General features: G+C 33.5%; 2 protein-coding genes, 2 long non-coding RNA genes, 1 other non-coding gene and 1 pseudogene across 6 annotated transcripts; 3 read left to right on the top strand and 3 right to left on the bottom strand.

Moving 5' to 3' along the window:
* The first annotated feature begins 5,407 nt into the window (after positions 1 to 5,407).
* On the top strand, positions 5,408 to 7,250 carry LOC110653905 (pentatricopeptide repeat-containing protein PNM1, mitochondrial-like; annotated as a pseudogene).
* A 593-nt stretch (positions 7,251 to 7,843) lies between these two features.
* Positions 7,844 to 8,005, bottom strand: LOC131175610 (U1 spliceosomal RNA). The gene has a single exon (XR_009145806.1). It is a non-coding gene; the product is annotated as a U1 spliceosomal RNA (small nuclear RNA).
* A 724-nt stretch (positions 8,006 to 8,729) lies between these two features.
* Positions 8,730 to 13,482, bottom strand: LOC110653903 (cleavage stimulation factor subunit 50). 2 transcript variants are annotated; one of them, XM_021809705.2, is made up of 14 exons: positions 13,288 to 13,478; positions 12,852 to 12,935; positions 12,611 to 12,738; positions 12,329 to 12,401; positions 12,139 to 12,222; positions 11,961 to 12,047; positions 11,463 to 11,533; positions 11,158 to 11,209; positions 10,985 to 11,042; positions 10,369 to 10,469; positions 10,125 to 10,279; positions 9,584 to 9,692; positions 9,229 to 9,285; positions 8,730 to 9,145 (listed from the first exon to the last, which is right to left on the bottom strand). In XM_021809705.2, exons 1-14 carry the CDS (start codon positions 13,387 to 13,389, stop codon positions 8,990 to 8,992), a joined length of 1,317 nt encoding a protein of 438 aa, XP_021665397.2. In that variant the 5' UTR covers positions 13,390 to 13,478; the 3' UTR covers positions 8,730 to 8,989. The 2 variants fall into 2 exon arrangements, 1 of the variants encoding a protein (XP_021665397.2); XR_002494648.2 differs by lacking the exons at positions 8,730 to 9,145; positions 9,229 to 9,285 and having other exon boundaries at positions 9,951 to 10,279; positions 13,288 to 13,482.
* An 876-nt stretch (positions 13,483 to 14,358) lies between these two features.
* Positions 14,359 to 20,383, top strand: LOC131175444 (uncharacterized). The gene is made up of 3 exons (XR_009145650.1): positions 14,359 to 14,724; positions 15,497 to 19,933; positions 20,239 to 20,383. It is a non-coding gene; the product is annotated as an uncharacterized LOC131175444 (long non-coding RNA).
* LOC110653902 (COBRA-like protein 4) lies at positions 20,327 to 23,384 on the bottom strand. Its single transcript, XM_021809704.2, has 6 exons — positions 23,133 to 23,384; positions 22,956 to 23,035; positions 21,622 to 22,078; positions 21,384 to 21,531; positions 21,012 to 21,289; positions 20,327 to 20,899 (listed from the first exon to the last, which is right to left on the bottom strand). The coding sequence occupies exons 1-6, from the start codon at positions 23,329 to 23,331 to the stop codon at positions 20,616 to 20,618; spliced, it is 1,446 nt and encodes a 481-aa protein (XP_021665396.2). The 5' UTR covers positions 23,332 to 23,384; the 3' UTR covers positions 20,327 to 20,615.
* Positions 23,270 to 23,795, top strand: LOC131175445 (uncharacterized). The gene is made up of 2 exons (XR_009145651.1): positions 23,270 to 23,417; positions 23,506 to 23,795. It is a non-coding gene; the product is annotated as an uncharacterized LOC131175445 (long non-coding RNA).
* Positions 23,796 to 25,367: the final 1,572 nt, after the last annotated feature.

Consider the following 25,367-nt stretch of genomic DNA (forward strand, 5'->3'; position numbering starts at 1 on the left):
AAAAATAAAAAAGCTTAAAAACTTTCACCTATAAAAATTTTTCGTCGGTAATTACTAATAAAATGTACTTAGTCGGTAATATTAAAAAAAATTAAAATAAATTACCTACGAAAATTTTTTATCGACAATTACCAACAAACTCATTTTTTATAGATAATATTAAAAAGAAAGTTAAAAATAAAATTTTAAAATAAATTACCTATAAAAAAATTTTATCAGTAATTATTAACAAATTGTATATAGTCAGTAATACTGAGAAAAAAAATTAAAAAAGCTTAAAAACTTTTACCTACAAAAGTTTTTTATCAGTAATTATCAACGAATTGTATTTAGTCAGTAACATTAAAAAGAAAATAGAAAAAAAATTAAAATAAATTATCTATAAAAAATTTTTGTCAGTAATTACCAACGAACTCATATATTATTGGTAATATTAAGAAGAAAATAAAAAATAAAATTTTAAAATAAATTATCTACAAAAATTTTTCATCGGTAATTATTAAAGAATTATATTTAGTCAATAATACTAAAAAGAAAATAAAAAAAATTATGAAAGGTTAAAAAATTTTACCTACGAGAATATTTCAAAGGTAATTATCAATAAATATCGATTTCGTTGATAATATGTCAGTATCATAAAAAATGTAAAATTATCACATCGCTTATGAATAGATAAAAAAGGAGTTAGTTGCTTTATAAAAGAAAAGTCACTTCCCAATATATGGCAATTATGACATAGACAATATGTGGGGCCTACTTTGGGCCCACTAGTTATTTTTTTAAAGTCATTTAAATCTTAGAAAATTAAAAAAATAATTTTATATTTAAATTAAAATAATTAATATTTAATTTAAAAAATTAAAAAAATTAAAAAGTAAAAATAAATTAAAAATTAAATTAAATGAAAATTTTAAATTAAATTAAATGAAAATTTTAAATTAAATTAAATTTAAAAGTTAAATTAAATTAAAAATAAAATAAAATAAAACAAAATAAAATAAATTAAAAATGAAAAATTAAATTGAAAATATGAAAAAAAATTAGCTACGAAAAGTTTTCATTAGCAATTACCTACGATAACTTATTGTCGTTGATAATTATCTATGATAATTTATTATTATCGGTAATTATTAATAAAAAGTATTGTTAGTAAATAGTTAGTAAATTATCAGCATACGATTTCCCACAAAATTATCTAAAAAAATCTTAATTTATCAAGGAAATAATTCGTCGGTAAATTTAGTAACAATATTTTTTTCGTTGGTAAAAATTACCTATGCTAAAATTTATAGACGAAAAAATTTCATCGGTAATCCTAATTACCAATGAAATATAAGCATATTTGATCGGTTATTTTCGTAACTATTTTTTTAATTTTTTGTAGTGCTTGTTCCCATTTTTTCTTTCTAATTTTTTAATTTTATATATGTATTTCATAAATCTCAAGAATTCATATGTTATTTTGAGAGAGGAGAGATCAGAACTAAAAATTTAGATGCTTTACCACCCACAATGCTACGAATAAACAAGCTATCAATAATGCATATTACATTGGTGAAAGACAAGGATTGATAGACCTTTGCCTAATTATTATAACTGTATGTGGGTGTGGTATATATAACAGAATCAATGTCAATAGGATAATAGCCCATGAAAACTACCCCAATGAAACTGACCCAACAGAACAACTGTTTGGTTGGTAAAGAACAAAATGCTAAACAAACAAAATTTAAGGCTGGTGTTAGATAACTAAGGCATGGGTGCCTCCCTTTAGGGAGGCTGGCCATTCCTTTGGGTAGCCAAGTTATGATAAGATAAAAATAATAACAAATTAATGTTTAATTATCGATGAAGTTATACAATTAGGAAATTATTCATCATTAATCAACCCATATCCTCTATTAATTATTTTAATCTAATTAGTGAAAGGAGGGGGGGAGGGGAGGGGAAGAGAATGTTTAAAGAAACAATGTTTCCTTTACACTGCATGCGTGGTAAAGTAGTGGGTGATGCGATTTTGGTATAATATAATAATGTGTGTGTGACCATCATAATATTCTCTTGTTTGATGCTTCTCCAACATTAGCTTTCACAAGTTAAAGAAACATTATGTGAAAAGTTGTTTTTTTTTTTTTTTTTAAAGCTCCTAATTAGTTAATTCAATGGACCACAAAATTAAACCTTATAGATAGTGCTTAAAATTAATTAAGATTACTTAATCATATCTTCCCACATAGGTGCCTTTGATGGAGCAATAGCTAATTGTCATGTCAAATCCCAGATAGCAACACAATCAAACCCTGTTGGAAGGTACAGAGCAAACTGTTTTTAAAGAAAAATATATCATTTTAGAAGATGTTTTAAAAAAAATAATTTGAAAAAAATTATTTTATTATTTTACTATTCTAATTATTAATAAAATTTATCAAATTTATTTAAATTATTTTTTAATATTTTTTATTAAATTTTTTTTTTATAGTAACTCTAATAACAATGTCAAATAGATTTTTTTTTAAATGATGGCTGCTTCAAAGTCTTCTGACTAATAAATGGTGGATTTTAATTTCTTTGTTTAGTAGGTCCATATGCAATAGTAATTAGGACTTAGGATTATAAGCAAGTTTATTAATTAATTTGTGGTGTGCAAGTGTAACATGGGTTCCACATGCCCTAGTACACAATACCTAATTATGCTTCTTCTCATTATAATTATCTTCACCATTATGTGATGACAATCATGACTAACACAATTTTAATAATGATCATTACGCGGAGAGATATCATAGTTAATGGAAGATTATCAAAGTGTTTATAGTACGAATGCTTTATTAAATTTCGACCTTCTTATTGGATGCAATTTGACCCCTTTTTTTTCTCCCTTAGGGTTTGTTTGTATAATTACTGAGGTAGCACAGAATCTGTTAAAAAAAAAATAAAAAACTTAGCTACCTTAACTCTAAAAACTAGCTCGAAGAGCGTTGTCAAATTCCTTATATTTAACTCTATTTCTTTAACATTAATTGATGTGAGACAATATGTCCCTTATATTCAGGTGTAGATATCTAAAATTTGAAATTTGCAAGATTGAGCGTCTTTGCAAATGACTCAATATCGAGATAAGAATAGGATATGATACCGTATAAAGAAAATAAAGTATGTCTAAGTCAATAAGATAATCACAAAAGTTAACTCAAGAAGGGAAAATTATTGTGCTAACAGATGTTTAAAAAAAAATTAATGATAAATATCTAATCAATAAAAACTCAAAATTCTTATCAAAATTTTAAAGTGACATCAAGAATTTCATTATAATATCTTAATTTATCTAAATCTTATGAACGCTAGCTATAGTAGATTTTATTCTGTTAGTAAAAGAGAAAGGAAAGAACAGCTGTGTGTGATATGTAGATAAAAAAAGTAACGTAGATGGAAGATAAGAGATGGTGATTTTATCTAATGCATGGGACCCTGAATTAAAGTTGTTGAGCCCCATTTCAGAATCCTTTTCTGTAAAGTGTTGTCCATAATGAACATAAAATGATGTTGACATCCCAATTACCATCCATTTCTGATAACAATTCATTAATTTCTTCATCCACAATTATCACCATTTTTTTTTTCTTTTTCAAATTTAATTGCTCATATGTTTAAATTGATAAATTCTAAAGGATGGCCTACTTGCTGAATAATTGTTCTAATTTTTTTTTTAATGAATTATCTATTTGATTGCAATTAAAAAGAAAAATCCACATGTTCATGTTTCTAAGGTCCACATACTTTATGTATAGGGCTTTGAATTTATGTGTAAATTTGAATATGCAATATACTAAAGTTTCAAAGTTTGTGTATAGTCAGAAAAGATGGGCTTGGATTTTGCTATAGATGATATTAAGAAATGCAATCTCTTTCTAAAACTAGCTGACCCTTCCAAAATTGGTCACACTTATGCCTTCCAAAGGGACTTCTAATTATGATGTTCTTCATCATAAATATATAAGTAGTTGTATTAGCAACACCAACTTTGCATATATAATTGTAATTAGAAGAGCAAACTATAACAAAGAGGAAAGTTGGACCCCAAAAGATTAAAGTTGAAATTAACTTTTATAGGGATAGTGATTTTAATATGTAAGAGATAGGATTTTTTTTTTTTTTTTTCAAGTCCAATTAGTGATTAGGGTGTTGAATTAATAATTATCACCAACACCCACCATTCAACATGAATCTAGCTAGACAATGTGAATCTTGTTTTATTCATTGTTTGGGAATTATAAGTAATCAAAATTGTATTATTTTGGGCTCCAAAATTTAGTTAGATTGTTGAATTTTAAACCCCAATTAAACACTATAGTTGAAACGAACTAATCTTTGATGCAAGTGTTAACCTTCTTGTTTAATTTAAGAAGTTGAAACAATTAGTAATGCCTTGACTATACCAAATTAAGTCAAGGGAATTATTAGTGCCAAAATTTGTGCATGATTCTTGTTTTACATATTTCCTTTAACTTTTAAAACAAGAAGCACATTGGAAATGGATCAAAGCAACTTTAATTAACATAATATTGAAAGGATAACTATCTAGCTAATTAATCTTGTTTTTATTCATTAATTAATTGATAACTACAATCATACAATAGCTAGAAAAAAGATGTAATCAAACATGTTCCAACTAGGAGAATTGACACATTTTTGGAAGCAGGAAAATTAAAATTGTGATCCTACTTTATTTGACTTTAAAGGATCAAATAATTGGTGCTATGACCTATTTAATTCATGTTGGTGCCAATCTTGACATCCAATGTCCTAATCTTTAAGATGTTTAGTGGCTTTAATTGGACCATTGATCTTAGTATTTTTTTTTTTTAATTATGAAAAAGTAGAATTGTTCTAATAAGAATACTTTTATTTAAGTAAGAAAAAGTAGAATTGTTCTAATAAGAATTCTTTTATCACACATATTTCAATAATTGTGGATAACAATTTAAAAAAAAAAGAAAAGAAAATGATGAGTATACTTGGATTATGTTATAATGCTAATAAAATAATGTGGACCTCATGTGTATACATGTCAGGGTACAACAAATTTTTTATTTTATTTTATTTTATTTTTCTCTCTTCTTTTCAACTACTTAACTGAATATTGTTGTGTTACTAGTTCTGTTAATATACAAATTAAATGATTTAATTTAAACCTCATAGCTCTCTTCCTTTTCAAAATTTTTCTGAAAAAAAACAATAATTGAGGTATGCTCTTAGGTCTCTTCACTCTTGAGGGCTGAGTTTGCTGTGTCCATATTCATAAGAGATATTCTGAACCTAGCCCAAAAGATAAGGGCCCAGGCCTAGAAACAGGTGGAAGTAAAGACCAACCTGTCCACCACTTTGGGTTTGGACCTAAATGCCCACATAGCTTATTGTGCACACTCTCTCTCTCCAGATTATTGCCCCGGTAATGAAGCAGCTAGGTTTCCAAGGGTCTCGTCAGCTGTATCTTCTTCTTCTTCCTCTCTCTCTCTCTCTCTAAGGAATTGAAAATGCTCCCTTTCACCTCTCTGCAACTCCGTCGCTTCCCCCACCATTATTACCTCTCTCCTACTCCATCTCTCACTCAGTCCACTTCTGTTCTAACTTTTTCCCTACCCGTCTCCCTAAATTTACGTTCTTGCCATTTTCTATCTGTAGACCCTTCTCTTCGGAGACCATTAATCCTAACTATGACTCAGATTCCATTGCACGTTCTATATCCACAGAGCTCGTCAAAAATCCTGACGCTGAGTCGCTGACTCCCTCTCAATTTCTCAAAGACTCAATCTCAATTTCTCTCACGTCACCAATTCCATAACCCCTTCATTGGTCCTGCAGACGCTCAAAGTCTACCCTGATACTGGCCGTACGATACTAGGGTTTTACCAGTGGCTGGTCACGGCTGCTGGGTTTAAGCACACAGATGAAACGATATCGTTTTTCATCGATTACTTAGGCTCCATCCATGAGCTACTTCGTGATGGTAAGCATGTCATTAGGTCTAAAAGTCTTGAATCAATGGTTGATAGACTTGTACGGGCGGGGAGACCTACCAAGGTTGTTGGGTTTTTCGATAGTGAGGAGAGATATTATGGGTTTAAGCGAGATACGGAGTCTCTTGCATTGGTTGTGAAAAAGTTATTTGATAATGGGTACGCGAGTTATGCAGGGAAAATGGTGAAAAACTTGGCTAAGGAGATTTTCCCAGATGAGATAATCTGTGATTTGTTGATCAATGGTTGGTGTGTTGATGGGAAACTTGAGGAGGCTAAAAGGTTGGCTGGGGAGATGTATAGGGGAGGTTTTGAGATTGGTACAATGGCTTATAATGCGATTCTTGATTGTGTTTGCAAGCTTTGTAGGACAAAGGATCCGTTTAGGTTACATTCTGAGGCAGAGAAGGTGTTGGTAGAAATGGACACTCGTGGAGTTCCAAGAAATGTGGAATCATTCAATGTCTTAATCAATAATCAATGCAAGATTAGGAAAACTCAGGATGCGTTGAATTTATTCTACAGGGGAATGGGTTGTAATCCTGATGAGACTACGTTTCTTGTTTTGATTAAGAGTTGGTATCAGGTTGCGAGATTTGGAGAGGGGGATGAGATGATTGGTAGAATGAAGAGTGCTCAGTACGGGAGGCTTATTACAGCTTTTTGAAGATTTTGTGCGGTATTGAGAGGCTTGAGCATGCTATGACAGTGTTCGAGATGATGAAGGCGGATGGATGTAAACCTGGGATAAAGACTTAACGAATTGTTGATGGGGAAGTGGTGTTCTCATAATCATCTTGTCAAGGTAAATGCCCTCTTTAATGAAGCTTTGAGTAATGGGGTACCGATCACACCCAAAGATTATAGAGTGGATGCAAAATTTTTGAAGTCAAAAGTTGTGAAGAAAGAGAAGAATGGGGAGACACTGCCTGAGAAAATTTCTAGGAAAGAGGTTTCGTCTTAAGAAGATAAAACTTAGTTTGGTGAAGAAGCCAAGAAAATGATGCATCGAGCCTTCTGACCACACTTGAATTGTTTCTACCAAGTGGGATTGTAAGGCGCATGTTAAAGTCGGTTCAATTGGAGCGATTTCTTTTAGATAGTTATGTTGTTTTTCAATTTTATTATTTTTAAGTTTTTGTTGACAAAAATAGGAATAAGATTTTGTTTCAGGCATACATTCACTTTAAACAACATGAGCATTGTACTGATAATTGAAATTAAATCTTCTAACTTGCATGTGTTTCAGGTCGTATGTTAATTAGAATTCTAGGCCAGTGGAACTGCCCATATTTCTCACATATTGTCACTTTCTTTTTTCTGATGGTTGTGATGATTGCTTCTTAGTCTTTGCATTGCTAAAAGTAAGGACGAATGAGTTTTGTGATAAAAGAACATTACATTTATGTAGTCATTTCAATATGGTATAATCATGTGCTTGATAATATGTCAGCAGGCCAACCAGCATTTACCCTCAGTGTGATCTAGTATGCTACTGGCAAACCTGAAATGTGGCATTTCCAAAGATCGGCATAAATGTAATGCTTTCCCAGAAGTTGTCAATCGAGAATTCTCGTGATTTGTTCTATCAGGTAATTAGGAGAAGAAGACCGACTTTAAGTTGGCATCTACATCCAGCCACTTTGCCTTTTCTCCAACCAATGGAATCTATTGATGTTTGCCTGATTGAATCTACTTTAAAGCTGTGCAGAATACCTTGTTTCTTTCGCTTCCTGTTATAACCGTGTCGATTTTGCCACTGATGGCAGCTTACCTTACTCTAGTACAGATATCCTGATATTAATTAACACTTGGACTAAGAAATGAAAGGAGCCGCGCGAACACAGGCCCCCGCTACTACAAATTATGACGTAGACTCTGCCATTTGGAGAGACCTTTAGGATAGCACCCCTCCTCAGTGCAATGGAAGTCAATAACCCAGGCCATAAACCTTATTGTTCACCCATTGACTCCGTCCAGGTAAGTACGTTTTAAAGTGCCTTGCCCTTCTTATTTATTCCCTCATTCCTTTCCTTTTGCTTACAGTAATTTCGATGTGGGATTAATACTCTTTCCAAGTTCACGCTTTCTGATCAAGGTTCTTCTGCCAGAAATTTATCAGGGCTTCCAAGGACCAAAACTATGAAAGGATTCCCAACCAAAAAAATCAGTTACGAGTGTTTTCTAGCGCTCGTACCATGCAATGTAAGTTCATTATTGTGATGATTATCCAAAAAAAAAAAAAAAAAAAAGGTATTTTGAGGAATGCGACACTGATCTTACTGATTCAACGTATATATATGCTACAAGATAATGATATCAGTTACAACAAATAGATGAGAACATCTTAATCCCAAAAAATAAAAGGAAGAAGAAGAAGAAGAAGATATGAACATCAGCAACAGTCGAAGATGATAAGAATTCTATCCTTACTGACAATTGACTTATTGACAATTGAATTCATCCTTCTGCTTCAACAAGTTGGACTTTATGGACATTGATAAGGATCTTCACTGCTCTTATTTGTTTCCACTCGGTAACATGAATAATTATTTCGATTATATTTTCCTGTTGGTTCCAATTGTTTTATAATTGATTATGATAAGTAGTTACATAACATCAGCATTCAGAAGTGGTAAGAAATAGGCTTAAAAATTACCATTGCTCAGGGAAAAAACAAATTTAAATACAAAAAGTACCATTGCTCAGAGATAAAACAAATTTAAATACAAAAATTACCATTGCTCAGTAATAAACAAATTTAAATACATTTCATGGTAGATGACACAAGCAAAGCAGCAGAAACAAAGGCAAAAAATGGAAAAATAGTTTCAAATTCCTACACATTCTCCAACTAAAGAAAGAATCGTTTGTAGGTCTACATATCTGGAAAACTAGCCTCAAATAAAAATCTCGTCCTGTGCTTAATTGTACAGAAGATTTATGGAAATCAGTCATCTCTTTCCATTTTCTTAGAGAGTTTCCTTCCAGAACCGGACTGACCTATCAGTCCCACACGAAATAAAGGCTGCCTCTATTGGTGAGTGCTCGATCCAACGGGGTGTACCATTGTGGTTGGATGGCCACTTTGCCACTTTCTCTGCCGTTAGAGCATCCCAGATAACAATCTGTATTCACCAGGCATAGATAAGAATCCACAAAAAAAAAAAAAAAAAGCTTGATAGCATGGAAGCAATGAAGCAGAATAAACCTCATTGCTTTGTTCATCTATGGATAGCACAAATTCTTCAGTGTCATTGAAAACAGCCTGCAGAGAGTAGCTTAAAGCATTCAATATTTGGGTAAGTCCATAAAAATCTTAACAATTTTGTAACTTTCTACTTTAAAAAATCTAGCATCTAATTATTCATATACTATCCTAGTAAATAACATTTGGAGAAAAAAGCCAAAAAAAAAATATATTATCAGCACACAGCCAATGTTAAATAGTTTGAAACTGTGCCCTTCACTAATGTGGATTTTCTGTTGATCAAAAGAAAATAAATAAATTCCATGGATGTTTAAATCCAAATTCCAGAAAAACGTTTTCCTACTTCCTAGCATACCTGGCACCTCAATTGTGCATGTGTAGCCCCAAGATATTGCTTGACCAATCTTCCACTGCCAACCTCCCAAAGCTTAACAGAAGAGTCTTTCCCACAGGAAAGCACAAACCTAAAATGTAGAACTTTCAGTCATGTTGCGAACCTATGTTAAGGAACATCCCAAGGGGGAAAGCAACTTCCAAAGTTGTAATATCTTACATGAGCACCAATGAGAGACAACAAAAAACAATTAATTGACAGCGAAGAAAAGAAAATTTTCTAAATTTTTATAAAACCTCCCGCTTTCACATTTATCATTGCAATTAATTATAATTGCATACCAAAGACTACTTTATTATTGTTGAAATTAAGTAGTAATAATTCTCACTTCAACAATTGCATCCAAATGGAAGTTTTTATCTTCTTTTCCCCCTTAAGATTTCCCATTTGATATGCACTATTTGTTGTAAATTGTCCATGGAAAGGACTGCAAGTCCTTCAGAACACTAAGAAACGAAAATTCCACATGCACATCCAGGGATATATCTTGTGGCATCTGTACCGTTGATCCTTTGTAAAAGTCACACTGGTGGCTTCTGCTGTTCCATGTGCACCAACAATGGACCGCACACAATTGGATGTTACCCCATCCCACAACCGAAGAGCACCATCTTTAGATGCTGTGACATACATTCCACCTGTAGATGAATACCTCACCTGTACAACCGAGTTGTTATAATTATGTTAATGCCTCTGAATTCATCTATTACATGTGGATATTAGATCAAATAAAGTATTGACCATGCCTGATTAATGGCTCCACTAATTCCGATTTCTGGGGCATTAGCAGATAGATAACACTGAAATGTATTGACATCATACAAGTGTGCAATTTGATGATCAGTTCCTGTCATTTTTTTGGTCCAAGTCAAACTTTGTTAATAAGCCAATCACATTAAGAGCGATGCATTATAGATATTCTGGCAAGCATGTTAAACTTCATTGGCCAACTCTTTAATGAAAATCAGGAAAAGGGAAAGATATTTTTGCTTGTTAAGAGTTAAAATGAACAGACAAAAGATAACTTTCTACCATCATAATCCATATAGTAAATTCTCCTAAGTTCCCTCTGATCTTAAATTCTTAAATTCTTGTTCCAAGTTCAATTTGTAAAGTTATTAGAAAAAATAGAGAGCAGAGCAATATTAATGAAACTCTGCAAAGGGTCTAGATAGATAAAACTTACAAGACAATATATATATATTGACAAAGTCCCTCGATAAAATTTAAACACACTTTGCTGAACTTAATTTTTGATAACCAAACATCAACTCTATTACTTAACATTCAGATGAAACAGAAAACAAATTGTTGCATCCTAATCAAATGTGTCTGAAAAATGACATATATAGGAACAATTACCGGCAAGAAGGAAATCCCCAGAAGGATGAAAGGACACAGAACGCACATTGTGAGTATCCTGTGTCATTACACATACAGATTTTCAGTAATACATCAGTTTGGTCTTGTGAAATGAATTCCACCAGAAAACTCAAGAACCTTCTCAGACTAGTAACAAAATGAAGACAAAAAACCTGGATAACTCTAAATGCTCTCTTTGCAGTAGCTTTGGAAAAGTCAAAGAATCTGAAAAGCAGTAACAGGCATTGTGTAAAAAGGGCAAGTCCAACAATGTCATCAAGTGCTTGAGTTGGCAGTGTTTAATGCTTTTGTTTAATATACTTGTATAATTAACCTATACGCAAGCACTCATGCTAGCATTGAAGTACTATATTACACTGATTTATCAACTAGATAAACAAAATAGCAGAGAGAGAGAGAGAGATAAACATGCATAAAGTAAGAAAACTTCTGTATGAATGAGTATAGATGTTTATACTTTATAGTGTGATCCTTGGCTCCTGATATAAGAATAGTACTTTGAGGATGGAAGTCCAAATCATTTATAGGCTGCAGTTATATTAACAAAAAATTAGACGTTAAAGGAATGAAGCCCTAAATTAATCTAATGAAAATAATAATAAATGCCTACAAGCTAATTCAACTTTAACGATTTAAGATCCATGAGACCAAACATACTTGGTTGTTCGGAGCATCCCCTTGAACTCAATATAAGCAATCACAAAAAAAAAAAAAAAAAAAAAAAAAAAAAAAAAAGAAGAAGAAGCTAATTTTTTCAAATGCGGGATGCAAATTATGAGCCAACATAATATTAACCACGCAAGATGAGTAAAAACAGAATAACCAAATGATGGGAGATGAGGACACAAAGCTAGATAATTCAGATTCTGAACTTGGTTTAATGTAATAACAATTTCTTCTTAAGTATTTCATGCACTAATGGGCAGTGAGTAAATTATAATTATGATTGAAATACTTGTATGTGGTCATAAAATGTCCGTATGACAGGTCTGACAGGACCATCCCTTGTATCTGAAAGCAACATTTGCTTGATTTTTGAAATCTGCAACAAAGAAAAAGTGCTTAGCAGGTATATACGATTATCTTTGAAGAGACAACAAACCATATAATCAAGATAGGGGAAAAATTAACACCTCAAAGAGCTTAATTGATGTGTCTGCACTTCCAGTGGCAACAAACCTCCCATCAGGACTAAATCTTGCACATCTGGCAATATTCTAGAAAATATAAATGTCAGTCTATAAATCATAAGACTTGAATTATTCTCAGCCACAATAGCGTGTGCCAGAGAAGATACACAATTTCTTTTTCCTCTGTTCATACCTTATGTTCAGAAAGATGCCGTGTCTCATGCTTTGGAAAATTTTTTGATAAGCCTTTTGTATCTTGTATGGCACTGATTTAACAAAAGATAGATGTCAATTTGTTAGGAGGGGAGGGGGAAGATACAGTCATCTTTTAGTGCAGTACTAAAATTACTGATCCATTAGGGATTTAGGGTAAGGCTCCTTTAAGCTTAATTAGACCTGGATCAATTTTTTTTTATCAACAAGGCCATAAAGTTTTATTCATGATTACAAAAATGTATTGTAAAATGTAAATTACCTGAAATCAACGGAAGCAGCACGGGGAGCTGGGATTGATCCATATGCCGCAGGAATCAATGTGCCCAGATCATATATGGCAGAAGAAGGAACCCCTCTTAACGCATCATCTTTTTCCGCTGCAAGACCCTGTTGTCATCTTAGTACCCAAAGAATTCATTTTGTTTTTTATCCAGCTACAGTATGCAAAATAACATCAAAACAGAAAGAATGAGAAGGAACATAAAAACTGTAAATAAAACCTTAGCAACGAGCTCAAGAAGTTTATTAGGAGGAGCCTCAACATTCAATGGTGTCATGGTGGCTGATGCAACTGCACTTGCAGCCTGCAGAAGACAAAATTTCATTAGATTCCCAATCAATCACACAGTTTAGCATTGGTTTGTGACTGTTTCATTGCGGAAAAACTGAAAAATGATGGTAAAAGAAGATAAACGTAAAACCCTAATATTCTATGTAGATAATCAAATGCAATGAACCCTGATTATCAGAGGGGGTAAAGGAAGTGACTTTGGTAGATCCCATTAAACAAAAAGCAAGCGTCGATTGCGGTCAATTGAGGAGAAGCTAATAGTGATATACGTCCATGGTTCTTTCTAAACAACCAAACAGAAGATAGAAGGAGAAAGATCTAAAAGGAAAGAAACAACATAGGCATGTGTAAGTAGAAAAGAATGCCTGGGTGAGATTATTATCGCGAAGATGAGCAACGATGAGGGAATTGAGCTGTCGATGGAGCTTCCCATCTAGCAGTGTCTGCTCCAAGCTACTGTTTTCCATTTGCTTTTCCTTTTTCTTTTGATTTTCCCCCTACTGTTTTCTTTCCTGTTCTTTCCCAGTTTCACTGTCTGGATTTTAAAATCAGACTTGACGATTTTCATTTTGTCATATAAAATTAGTAGGCATTTTATTTTCAAATTTATTTTTTGAAATTTTATAAGATTATATAATAAAAATGATTTTATCCTTCAAATAATTTTTATTATAAAATAAAAATATTACAATTAATAATTAAAAATATTTAATTTGAAATCTCTTTACTTCTTATAATTTAAAATTAAAAAATCAATTAAATTATTCTTAATTAACCATTTTTTCAAATAACTTAATTTTAATCTGCGTTTTAGGTATGCTTTCCTTCATTGAAGATTGTATAAATTGAAGAAGAAAATTATCTTTCATGTTTCTTCATTTATTTTTAGTAGGAGCATTAATTCATTGTAAAATATAATAGTGGATGAATTCAGCTCTCCTTATATTATTACAATCATGGTATATATTTTTTATTAATTAAAATTTAAATTAAAAATTATAAAATAATATAATGATTTCAAGATTAAATAAATTTATCATTATTAATTCATCTTAAAAGAATGATTTACCAACTTGTATTACGTAGCTAGAACATAATTCCATGCAACTTTTTAAAAATTAGTTTTTTTTTATAGTTCAAAATAATTAAAAGATAAAGATTATATAGCTTGAATTTTTTAATAAATTTATATATATAATTTTAAAGTTTAAATATTAATTTAACTAAGATTTTTCATAATAATAATAATAATAACTATTATATAAAATTATTTTAAAAATTAAAAATAAAATTAAATTGAAATGTAAAAAATAAATCGAAATTATACCAAAAGATTAATTAGATTCCCATTTTTTGTTAAACTCCAAATCAAAATCAAAATCGCATACTATATATATAAGCCAAGAAGAGTTGTCTTCCACTTGAGCTTAGAAAAGCTTCCTTCCTATGTGAGAAGACAGTCCACACCCATTTCTATCCTCTCTCTCTCTCTCATGTAGATCTTGAGCTAAGGCAGAAGCATAAACATCAGGTTTACATCAAGAATCTGCATTGAGAAATGGACTCCCACTTCTCTTCACTCTTTGTTAAGGCTATAATCTTATGATCTTCACGTCTCCTTTTATTTCACAAAATTTCTTTCAGAAACTTCACATAAAAAGGCATTTGGGAAAGAGTATTAACGAAAAGCATATAGATGTACAACTTCTTCAAGACTTCTAAAAATTTTCTAAATTTCTTGTCCAATCTTGCTTTTTAAAACCTTTGTGGAAAAGGAAGCGGTGGCTAGTAAGGCTCTGAAGGTATGTACTTCTTCTCTTTTTCTTCAACCTCCTCTTTACTATTTCTTGCACTCTCTTCCTTCTCATTCTCATGCCTTTCACTTTCGTCTACAACTTCCTTTTTATCATCACTCTCAATATTTTTCTCTTTCTCAACATCTTTCTCATCTTCTCTCTTCTTAGTGTTTTCACTCTTCTCATTGTATACTATTTTACCATTTCTTAGTGTGATGGTTTGACATTGCTCCCTTGAGCTTTCTGGTTGACTAGAGAGCTTCCCCATAGACTTAGTACCTGAAGAACTTGTTTGTTGTGAAATTTGATTTTTTAGCATCCTATTGTGTGTCTGCACTTATTCAAGCCTTACCTTCATCTCTCCCATCTCTTTATCATGCTTAATTTGATTAGTAAGAATTTGTTGTAGCAATACCTCTATTGTAGAACCTTATTCTTATTGTCTTAGTGGAGGTGCAGGATTAGTATTCCTCAGTTGAAAACCACGTGGTGGTTGTCTAAGTTGCTCATATTGATGCCTTTGTTGTTGTGGTGAAAATCCTTGACTTGGAGCTTAGTTCTATTAATTTCTCCATGAAAAATTGGGATGGTTCTTCCAAGCTGAATTGTATGTTTGAAGAATTTTCTATATGTTTTTGCCTATAATTCCCAAAATATAAACTTGCTCTCCATAATCCACCCCACAACTTATAGTTCCTTCTATATAAGCAACTTATTGATAGCTTCTAGATGATGATGAACTAACTAACATACTCAAAATTTTCATTTTCTTTGCAAGGACATTTGTAAGGGCATCGAATTTGGCATTGATCATGTTGAATGGATCAAGGTTACACATCCTAGCTGCTTGTTTTTTTTGTGTTGGAGTTGGTTCTCTTGAATTACTCCATAGATGGGTGCTCCTTGCTTTCTCTTCCAATAATTCAAAGGCTTCATTCTCTTGCTTCATGATGAACTCACTTCTAGTTTGAGCAACAATTATCCCTCTGATTATTGGAGTAACAATATTATAAAAATTCTAATTAATCATCTATTTAGGAATGGCATGATATGGACATTGCCTCTCCAACTCCTTTCATCTCATTTAGGACTGATAGAGAGTTTCATCTTTCCTAGGTCAAAAAGTAGTCATATGATTTCTCAACTCTTGAGTTTTTCTAGGTGGAAAATATTGAGCTAGTAATGTATCAGTAAGCTCCTCCCAATTTGTAATAGAATTATGAGGAAGAGAATCAAGCCAATCTAAAGCTCTATCCTTGAAAGAAAATGGAAATAATTTAAGCCTTACTGCATCGTCAGACACTCTTAGTTGCTTTTGCATATCACAGATCATTACAAATTTCTCAAGATGTATGTAAGGATTTTCTGAAGGATGACCTCCCAATCATACTTCCCTAAGTAAATTAGGATTAACATTTTCTTCCCTACGACCATCATTCTCATCTCCACCATTACCACCCATTCGAACTCTTTCTTTAGCCATTTCTATTTTAATTTCAGCTACTCTCAAAGCTTCTTTTCTTTTTCTGATTTCTTTCTTATTTGCTCCATAAAACTTTTCAATTTTAGGATTAAATAAAAGAGATGTATCACTTGCACTTCGAGCTCTTCTTATAAAAGATAAAAAAAAGTACCTAAAAATAATAATTAAACACAATAAAAATAAAATAAAAATTAAAATTAATAACTAAAATAATCAAGAATTGAATCTTAAATAAATAACTCCCTGGCAACGGCGTCAAAAACTTGATGTGGAGTCACTGCAAGTACATGGGTTATTCAAGTAATATAGAAAATAGATATCGTTTCTTCGAAAGGTTGTGTTATAAATTGAATTTTTAATGTAAAATGAATTATATTAAATTTTGTAATATAATCAAACAAATAAGAAATTGAAATTTGAAGTTTAGAATGTGAAAATGCAAAGTTCAATGCAACGAATGGCTAATTCAATAATTGAATAAACAAAAAAAAAAAAGAGTATTAATAATGAAAATTGATAAAATGAAATTTAACTAAGCACTCAAAGGTAAAATTCTAAGCAACAATTGGTAAAATACGATATGGAGTTAAGAGTTTATATTCAAGTCAATTTGAAATTTTCCCCAGTTAGCCCAATCTATGAAATTAATGAATTTTAAGGAGATTAATTCTAAAATTTTTTGAAATCTCTTTTAAGTGAACCAAAGAATATTTTAGTTAATTAAATCCTACTTTCACGGAATTTAAAATCAACTAAAACCCATTAAAATCTTTAATCAATCTATAAAACTCTCTTAATCCTTAGTCTATTTATAAATTTAAGTTAATTAAGTCCATTTTTTTATTATCTATCATTTGATTTTTTCCTTTCAATCTTTCAACCAATGGTTAAAAACATAACTCAATGGGATCCTATACTAAGCATGTTATAAAATACACAAGAAATGGATAAAACTTTATAAAAATCATAAAATCTGGTCTAACCTAATTCAAATCCATAAAATAACTAAAATAATACATCCCTAGCTCTAAAATCTTAAAAACTACTAAATATTTATGTTCAATACAAGAGATTCTAAGTAAAATAGGAAATAAAATATAAAAGGTAAACTAAAACTAAAGAAACCTGATGTTTGGTGTAAAGAAATGGTGAAAAAGAAGAAGAATCCAAGCTTTTGTAGACAAAAATGGCGTGCGGCTCACTTTCTCTCTCTTCTATTCTAAATATATTTTCTTACAACAAAAATAATGTAATAATGCTTTTATACCCCCTGACAAAACCCTAAAATAGGCTAAAAATAGTCTGCACTGAAGTTATTGCATGTGTGCAATGATTTGCCACATCAGCTAATTTGAGTGAAAATGCATAACTGGGAAGTACTTGTGCAAGATCTTATACAGAATCAGGTTTGAGAAAGATAGTTGAAGATGGACTTGCATGGCTATGCATGATGTACACATTTTGGCAAGTTTTATAATCCCTCCGTGTCATTGTATAAGCAATTATATGGCCATGCAAGAAGTTATACAAGTTTCAATAACTCTGGATAATTTTTTAGCTTTCTGCATAAATGTAGGAAGTCATGCAACTTTCAACAACTCTAAAGTTGCTCTTCGAATTTGTGCATAAGCAGTTGCATAGCCATGCAGGATCTTATGTAACTTTCGGCAGAGTTGTAGCTATTTTTCGGATTTTTGCATAAGCAATTGCATGGCCATAAAGTAAATTGTGCAACTTTCGGCAGAGTTCAGCACATCTTTTATTTTCTAGATGCGAGTTACATAAGCTGTATAGCTCCTTATACAGCTTTCAGCAGCTTTTAAATTCAGCAATATTTACTCTTTATTTTTAGCATTTTTGAACTTGCAATTAATTCAAAAATGTAATTGACTCCTAATTCTTTAAAAATACCATTTAACCTACAAAACAAGAATCAATTCATAAATTAAACTAAAATTAATAAATATAAAAAACTAATTAAATAATCAATGAAATTAATTAAAATTAATCAATAAAAAAGTAAAAAGACTATGAAATCCAATCTAATTAACTACATGATATGTATTATTCGCCTAGCTCTTTCTTCTGACCTTTTTTGCCTTGATGGCTGCCTTACAGTTCCGATGCTTTGCATTTAGCCTCCGTGGCCAGTCCAGGCAAAAACTAACACTACACCTTTGGTGCAATGTACTAGACAAGTGTCCAATCCGAGTTCATTGGCATGTTAAGCTCAATTACAAGGAGTACTGGCTAGTGAAGGTCACCATTACAAATTTCAATTACAGAATGAAAAACACACAGTGGAATATAGTTGTGCAACACCCCAACTTTGATAACGTCACCCAGATTTTCAGCTTTAACTATAAATCATTAACTCCTTATGATGGATTAAGTGAGTTAACTCTTGCTAGATATCTATCCATCTGCCTTTGTTCCACCACCACCACCACCGTCACTTCTCCCTCCCCGCCACAACCCCTCCCCCCCTTGTGTAAAGGGGATAGCCCGTTACCCCATGAAGATTGGCCAAACCCAGACAAGCCGTAGGCCTACAAGATGGTTAAAGGGTACGATTGATGAGAAAGAGAAGTTTAACGGACACTTTTATAAATATAAAAAAGTGCAGGGGGTGACCACTGAGACATACTGATATCTCTTCCTGTCAGAGGTCATTTTGTGACTAGTTGGCCATTGGTGAGCACGGTGGGGCCCAGCTAGTTGCTAAGTTTGGTGTCAAGCTCTCCACCATCCCCAGGGTCACTGGCGCAAGGGCGGGACTCTAAGTGAGCTCCCTACATACTCATTGTACTAGGTGGCGGGCATTGTGCTATCGTGAGATAAGAGAGCTCGGTGTCTCCATGAAGAAGGAGCTTCATGGACACTACAAGGCCGAGGGGCTTGTAGTGCGCGTCTCTCCTAGGCCCGAGGTTTTCATATAAGGCCGACAATGTTGTTCGGTATAAGGGCCAATGATGCTACTCGGTATAGGGGAACAAATATTATACATTGGCTTTGGGTTCAGCCATTATTGCCTTGCTTTTGGACGATGCTTGTAGATGTACATGATGAAAGGCAACATCGTGCTACAAGGAATAGCAATGCTCAATTACGGGGCTAGATACCTGGGAGACCCTCCATTAGAGTATTTGAGTTCCTCTATAAGAGGAAAAGTCCTAGGCTGGCCTAGATTGGGTGGAAGCCTAGGTGCTACATGGTACTACTGTCCGAGCTAGGAAGTGGCCCCGTGACACCTTGCACGCGTAAAAGCTTTCACAATTCTCCTGTTTTGGGATTAATGTGAATTTTGGGAAATGAATTATGTTTGCAGATGATACGGCCATGTTATGGGGAGTTGAGTTCTAAAATGATTCGCTCTCACAAGCTGGTGCTCTTGGAAAAGGGATGGGCTTTCCCTAGGAGGATTTATTTTAACGGTGATAATTGTCTGATGCCAACTCCAGATGCCTACCCGTGGTTGCCAAATGACAGTTCCTGTCCAATCATGTCTCTATTTTGTCTAATCATGACATTCTTGGTGTATTTTGTCTTCTTTTTCGCATAGATGTGATGAATCATGTCTGAGCCAAACTACAAATCTATTTGTTCTTCTTACAATCTGTAAACCTGATCTGGTATGACCCACTCGCGAAAATCCAGTCTATGGGCTCAAATGTGTCGAGTGCTGGAAGTTGATACAACACAAGGTGCTTCAGATGCATTGTATCATAATAGGTAAATAAATGTCCCTTCTTGACTGGTTTTGATATATGGGGCTTCAGATGCACTATTGCCTGCTAGACAAATATTGGCTTTGGTCTTCAGTTTATGAATCATTAATTAGAGTTTTTATTCTGCGTTTAATTGATAAGCAAACTGTATTTATGTTTATTCTGTATGGTTATTTATGTTATACACTTAATCATTTTGTCTGTAGAATATTCATAGCATATATATGTTTTTATCAATGTAACAAGCAACTGTGTATGGAATTTATAGTTGATTAATGGGTTTGTTCCTATCACTGTGTTGGACTGCAGATTTTTTTTTCCAGTTCCTATATGCCACATCCTACACCACATAACGGAAAAACAGAAGTTGATGAACTTTGAATTGACAGAAGGCAAGTAAAAAATGAATCAATTTGATTTTATACTGATGCACTGCAGATGCCTTGGAAATTCCGGATATGTTTGGGAGGTATTATAGTTTCAACATGTTTATTCACTCGTGTAAAAGATATTGGCAAGTGAATTATCCCACACTCAAAAGCACATCCTCCTTTCTAGCTTGTTTATGAGAGTTAACATTGATATATATACCTGTGGTAAAAAAAATTTTCTGGCTTCCTAAACTGCATCTGCATTATCTGTTACAAAGAGATCTGAAGAATAAAATTTCCCCCATAGAAGATAGATCACCATATTGAAAGTAACATCAAAAGCAAAGAAGCTGCCATTGTTGAAAATGCAACTGGATTTGCATAGGCAGAATTTGGCAGATATGGGTATGCATCTGGTGGTGGCATCTTGCATTCATCACCATTGAAATAAACTTTCCTGGGAAATCCCCACCCCTGCTTCAGGGTAAAAGTGTTCTTGTCTTTCCGTAGAAGCACCTCAGACTGGACATTTCCAAAAGGTCCAGCTTCCATTAGAAGGTCATTGTAAAACTTCATACCATAGAACATACCAGTATCATCTGCACAGGCAAGTCAATCATATGTGAATATCAGAAAACTTCATAAGCATATTATCTGTCAGATAGTTTCTGCAACAGGACATGGAGACATTTTAGGATTTCAGGCACTCACTTATGGATTCGTAGGGTACAAGAGGCTTGTAATCAAAGCTGAAGACTTGTGTGACATTGTTGAGATTGGGATGCTGAATAACGAGTGTCCACTGTGTGTAGTTCAACCTGTAGTTGAAATTAGTAACAGCAATCTTTGCACGCCAGTATTCTCTGTAGTTGACCTTCACATGCCAGTGCACTCGAATCGGGCACATATGATGTGTACATTGAAGCAGTGGTGTATTGTCCTTCTTTGGTGTGTTTACTCCCTTTCTATGTGCTTCCTTTGAGTTACTCCTGCATTTTTTGCAATTTAACAACAGCATTAGCTACACTCATATCCATGTGTGATAGAATCAAATCTGGAGAAAACAAGGATTTGTAGGCCTACTTGATACAATTCTTCTTGTTCTGGCATCCACACGCACAAGAAGGACAAGGAGTGATTGTCTCATTGTAGAAAGAGGAGAAGGAAACACAACAGCTTGGATTTTTGGAAGCTAGAAACTGTGAGTAAGTGCATGTTACATTCCATGTCACTGCATAAAGATAGATTCAACATTATATTCGATACCTACAACGTTCTAAAAGATAAGATATTTAGAAAAACTTGGGGGAAACAAACTCACTCAGTGCTTGAGTTTTTCGCCTATGATCGGGTGTGAAGAAGATGGTGGATGGCACGACCTTTGCAGGCCCACAAGTGTACCCTGGTCCTGGACCAAGCAAAGTGAAATTCTTGGGCAGTTTCACTGTTTTATTGGATGTGCCAGCAAGTCCAACACTGACCTGAAAGGCTGAGACTGAAGCTGTAGGATCCTGCCCCCATGCTGCCACCACACCACCCTTGCAACAATTGGTGAATTGCTGATTGTAAGGGACTCCAGGGAGAAAGTCAACAATTGTTGGGGTCTTCTTGCAGCAATGAGGTATATTTCCCTTGAACTTGGAACAGTCTCCTTGTTCTGTGGCTTGAGCTCCCACCATTGACCATATCACTTCCTTTTTAGCCCATGACCATGACAGAGTCCAGCCAGGGCTCATGATGTGCCGGTACATTTGGAAGTTGCTCATGGTTACTGTAGCCTGAAATTGACATCTTATTTGAAAACTAGAATTTTACAAAATTCAATTCAATTGATTGTTTTAATTAATTTTCATATTTGGAAACCTAATATATGGATGACAGAATTTATTTTTTTTAACTTAAAAAATTCAGTTTAAAAAAATTAAAAATATGCTAAAAATAATATGATTATTTGAGAATTAAATTTTTTCTTATAAATGATTTTTTTTTTCCAAACGAAGCATTAAGGATTACCAAAATGTATAATACTAGTTTCCATTTCAATTTCTTAAGAATTTTATTTTATTTTTTAAGTGTTACTGGAACTTATTTCTTGATTTAAAAAATTAAAGATTGGTCTTGCATCTGGATCAGAGATTAAAAAAAATTCTCAAGCAACTTGCTTTATTAATTTTTTTTCATTCTAGTATGATCAATCAGAAAAGCAAGGATATAAGAAAAGGAACTAAGGCCTGAAACCAGTGCCAGCTAGACGTATTGGGTTTAGACTTTCAAGTAGTTCTAGATTTCTAGTAGACCCCAAGGATTAGTTTTCTTTCCTATGACTGTTCAGTATATGCATCAGTATTCTGTTCATTGAAGGAATATTGATTTCTTGATAATTGATACCGATATTTCCATCTCTTCATTTGATTTAATATTCTCTATTTTATTTCTGTTGATGGCTATGGGAAATTAAATCATTTTTTTTTTTTTTGGGTTTCAAAAGTTAAATAGTTTTTCCATGATTCAGAAGTTCTTCTCTTGGCCTAGAAGCAACTAGTTGGTCTAGGACTTTGGTTGCGTATACATTATTTGCTGATTTTCCATTAGGAGTTCCAAAGAAATCTACTTTGAATAACAAAATACAGCCAAGCAAATTATAATGATACTCACCACATAACCATCTGGTGTCCAAGACATTACATCCCATTTGATGGTTATGTTCCCATTTGGATCTAATGGGTCATATGCAGCTGCAATCATGTGAAAACAAAAGCAAGAAATAAATGAAATGAAAATAAGAGTCATGAACCAGTTTTGCGGTTTGATGGGCTGAGGAAGAAAGTTTACCCGCATTGGGCAACATCATGAAAACTGAAGCAACCATGCAAACGAACTTCATTTGAGCAAACAAGCACCATTGCTGGTACTTTGTTGCTTGGAAGGCAATTTTGTGACGGGGACTGGAAGATTTATCGTCTCCCATCGCCTGAATTCCACTGGATCGCAAACTTGCAGGCAAGTACTTGAGAGGGCACAGGTTGCACATTGCAGTAGTATTATTTTAAAAAGGAAAAGAGAAGAGACTAGAGTGAAAATGAAAAGGCTGAAGATGTCTCACCTACTGGTTGTTAGGTGAGTTATATTTTCAATTCTCAGTTTTATTCTAATATACACAACAGCTTATTCTATTTTTGCTCATTATCGTTCCTGCATCTTGAAGCATAATTTTGGCGAGAAAAGATGGAAAAGGTAGCTAGCGGGAGATTTTGAGAGGATTGAACACAACAGCTCAACGGTTTTCCAGATCAGATTGACATTTATGGTCAGTGGTCACATACCCACATGTATTAGTCCTCACAAATATTATATTTATATGCCTGTATGGTATTGGACTGCTTTGGATACAAGTCTTCTATTCCAGTGACTTTTTACCCATCCAATTAGGTCTGGAGCCTGTCCTTGTACCAGGAAAACAATCATCTTCTATACAATGACTTATCACTTACTTAATCTGGATTTTGGATCTATAGAGTGTAAAGGGTATAACCAATGAGTTTTAACTCAATAATGCTAAAATAATCTCTAAAACCGTAACATTTTATATTCAAATCTTTATTGTCCGTGCCCAATATATCAAAAAAGAAAAGAGTCTAAGACGGGCAAAATTGCTCCATCTATACTGAACTTTGAATTGATTAATGGATTGGTAGCTGGTCACCCATCCAGATCCATTTATGTTGACTAATTATACTTAAAAAAAAAATTGTAATCCAAGTTAATTTTTCATGAAAATGGAAAACTATGAAAAGGGTAATAAGCAAAATCTGAATCTCAACTTGTTAAGAAAGGGTCACATTGCAGTTTTTAATGAACTTTAAGCAAGCAAGACATGTTTGTACCAGTATTATAAAGGGGCAAAAAAAATAATGAATACTATTTTATCCTAGAAATGGAATTTTTGGAAGCTTTTGGGCTGGAGCTGGTCCATGGGCCATCTCGCTACTTCTATTTACTTTTAAGCCTAGCGAATTCTAGAGAATCTTTTTCAAGAGGAAAGCATATGCGATCTTAAAGGCTGGAAGCATTGAAACTTCCAATTGAATGACCGAAAAAAACCGTTGGAAATATAAAATCAAAAGGCAGAGAAAGGCTCCGAGAAAGAGTTGGGTATGAATTTCATTTCATTTAGTCATACTTTTTCTCTTATTAATTTTCACAGAATGGGATTTCTATGTACACTGGCTTGTGCATTTCACGAGGAGAGTTACTGCACTTGTCAACAATTTCAACCTTTGTACTTCGTTTAAACAGTATCATTCAGGCACATACCTGTTGGTGAACAAAACTTTTATCAATGAAAGTTAGAAACCAAACCTCCTGCTTCAATACATCTATCTTTATAGTCCAACGATCACCAAAACGCCATCAACTCCAGAATCAGAAGGGCAGCAATGAAAGTTGACAATGCATCCTATTTGCAGCTTGGGGGTGGGGGTTGTAACGGGCCACTTCCTGGCCCGGATAGTAGTCCTGTGTGGCGCCTAGACTTCCATCCAATCTAGGCCAACCTACTCATATTCAAGGATTTTTTCCCTTATAGAGGATCTCAAATCTACTTATCGATGGTCGTTTAGCATATTTAACATGGAAACCGAATATCAATATTCTTTGCAGCACGACGTCACCCCTCATCGTGTACATCCTCAAGCATCAACCGAAAGCATAGCAATAAGCATCAATCTATCATATGGCTGAACCCAAGCCAAGGTATAATATTTGTTCCCTTATACTGAGCTACATCATTGGCCCTATACCAAGCAGCATTGTCAGCTTTATATAAAATCCTCAGGCCTATGAGAGATGCGCACTACAAGCCCCTCAGCCTTGTAGTGTCCATGAAGCTCCTTCTTCATAGAGACACCGAGCTCCTATCTCACAAGAGCACGATGCCCGCCGCCTAGTACAATGAGTACGTAGGGAGCTCACTTAGAGTCATGCCCTTGTGTCAGTGAGCCTGGGGATGATGGAGAGCTTTACACCAAACATAACAACTAGCTGGGCTCGATCGTGCTTATCAATGGC

The sequence above is a fragment of the Hevea brasiliensis genome, chromosome 17 (assembly GCF_030052815.1).
Source record: "Hevea brasiliensis isolate MT/VB/25A 57/8 chromosome 17, ASM3005281v1, whole genome shotgun sequence".
NCBI classification, from domain to species: Eukaryota; Viridiplantae; Streptophyta; class Magnoliopsida; order Malpighiales; family Euphorbiaceae; genus Hevea; species Hevea brasiliensis.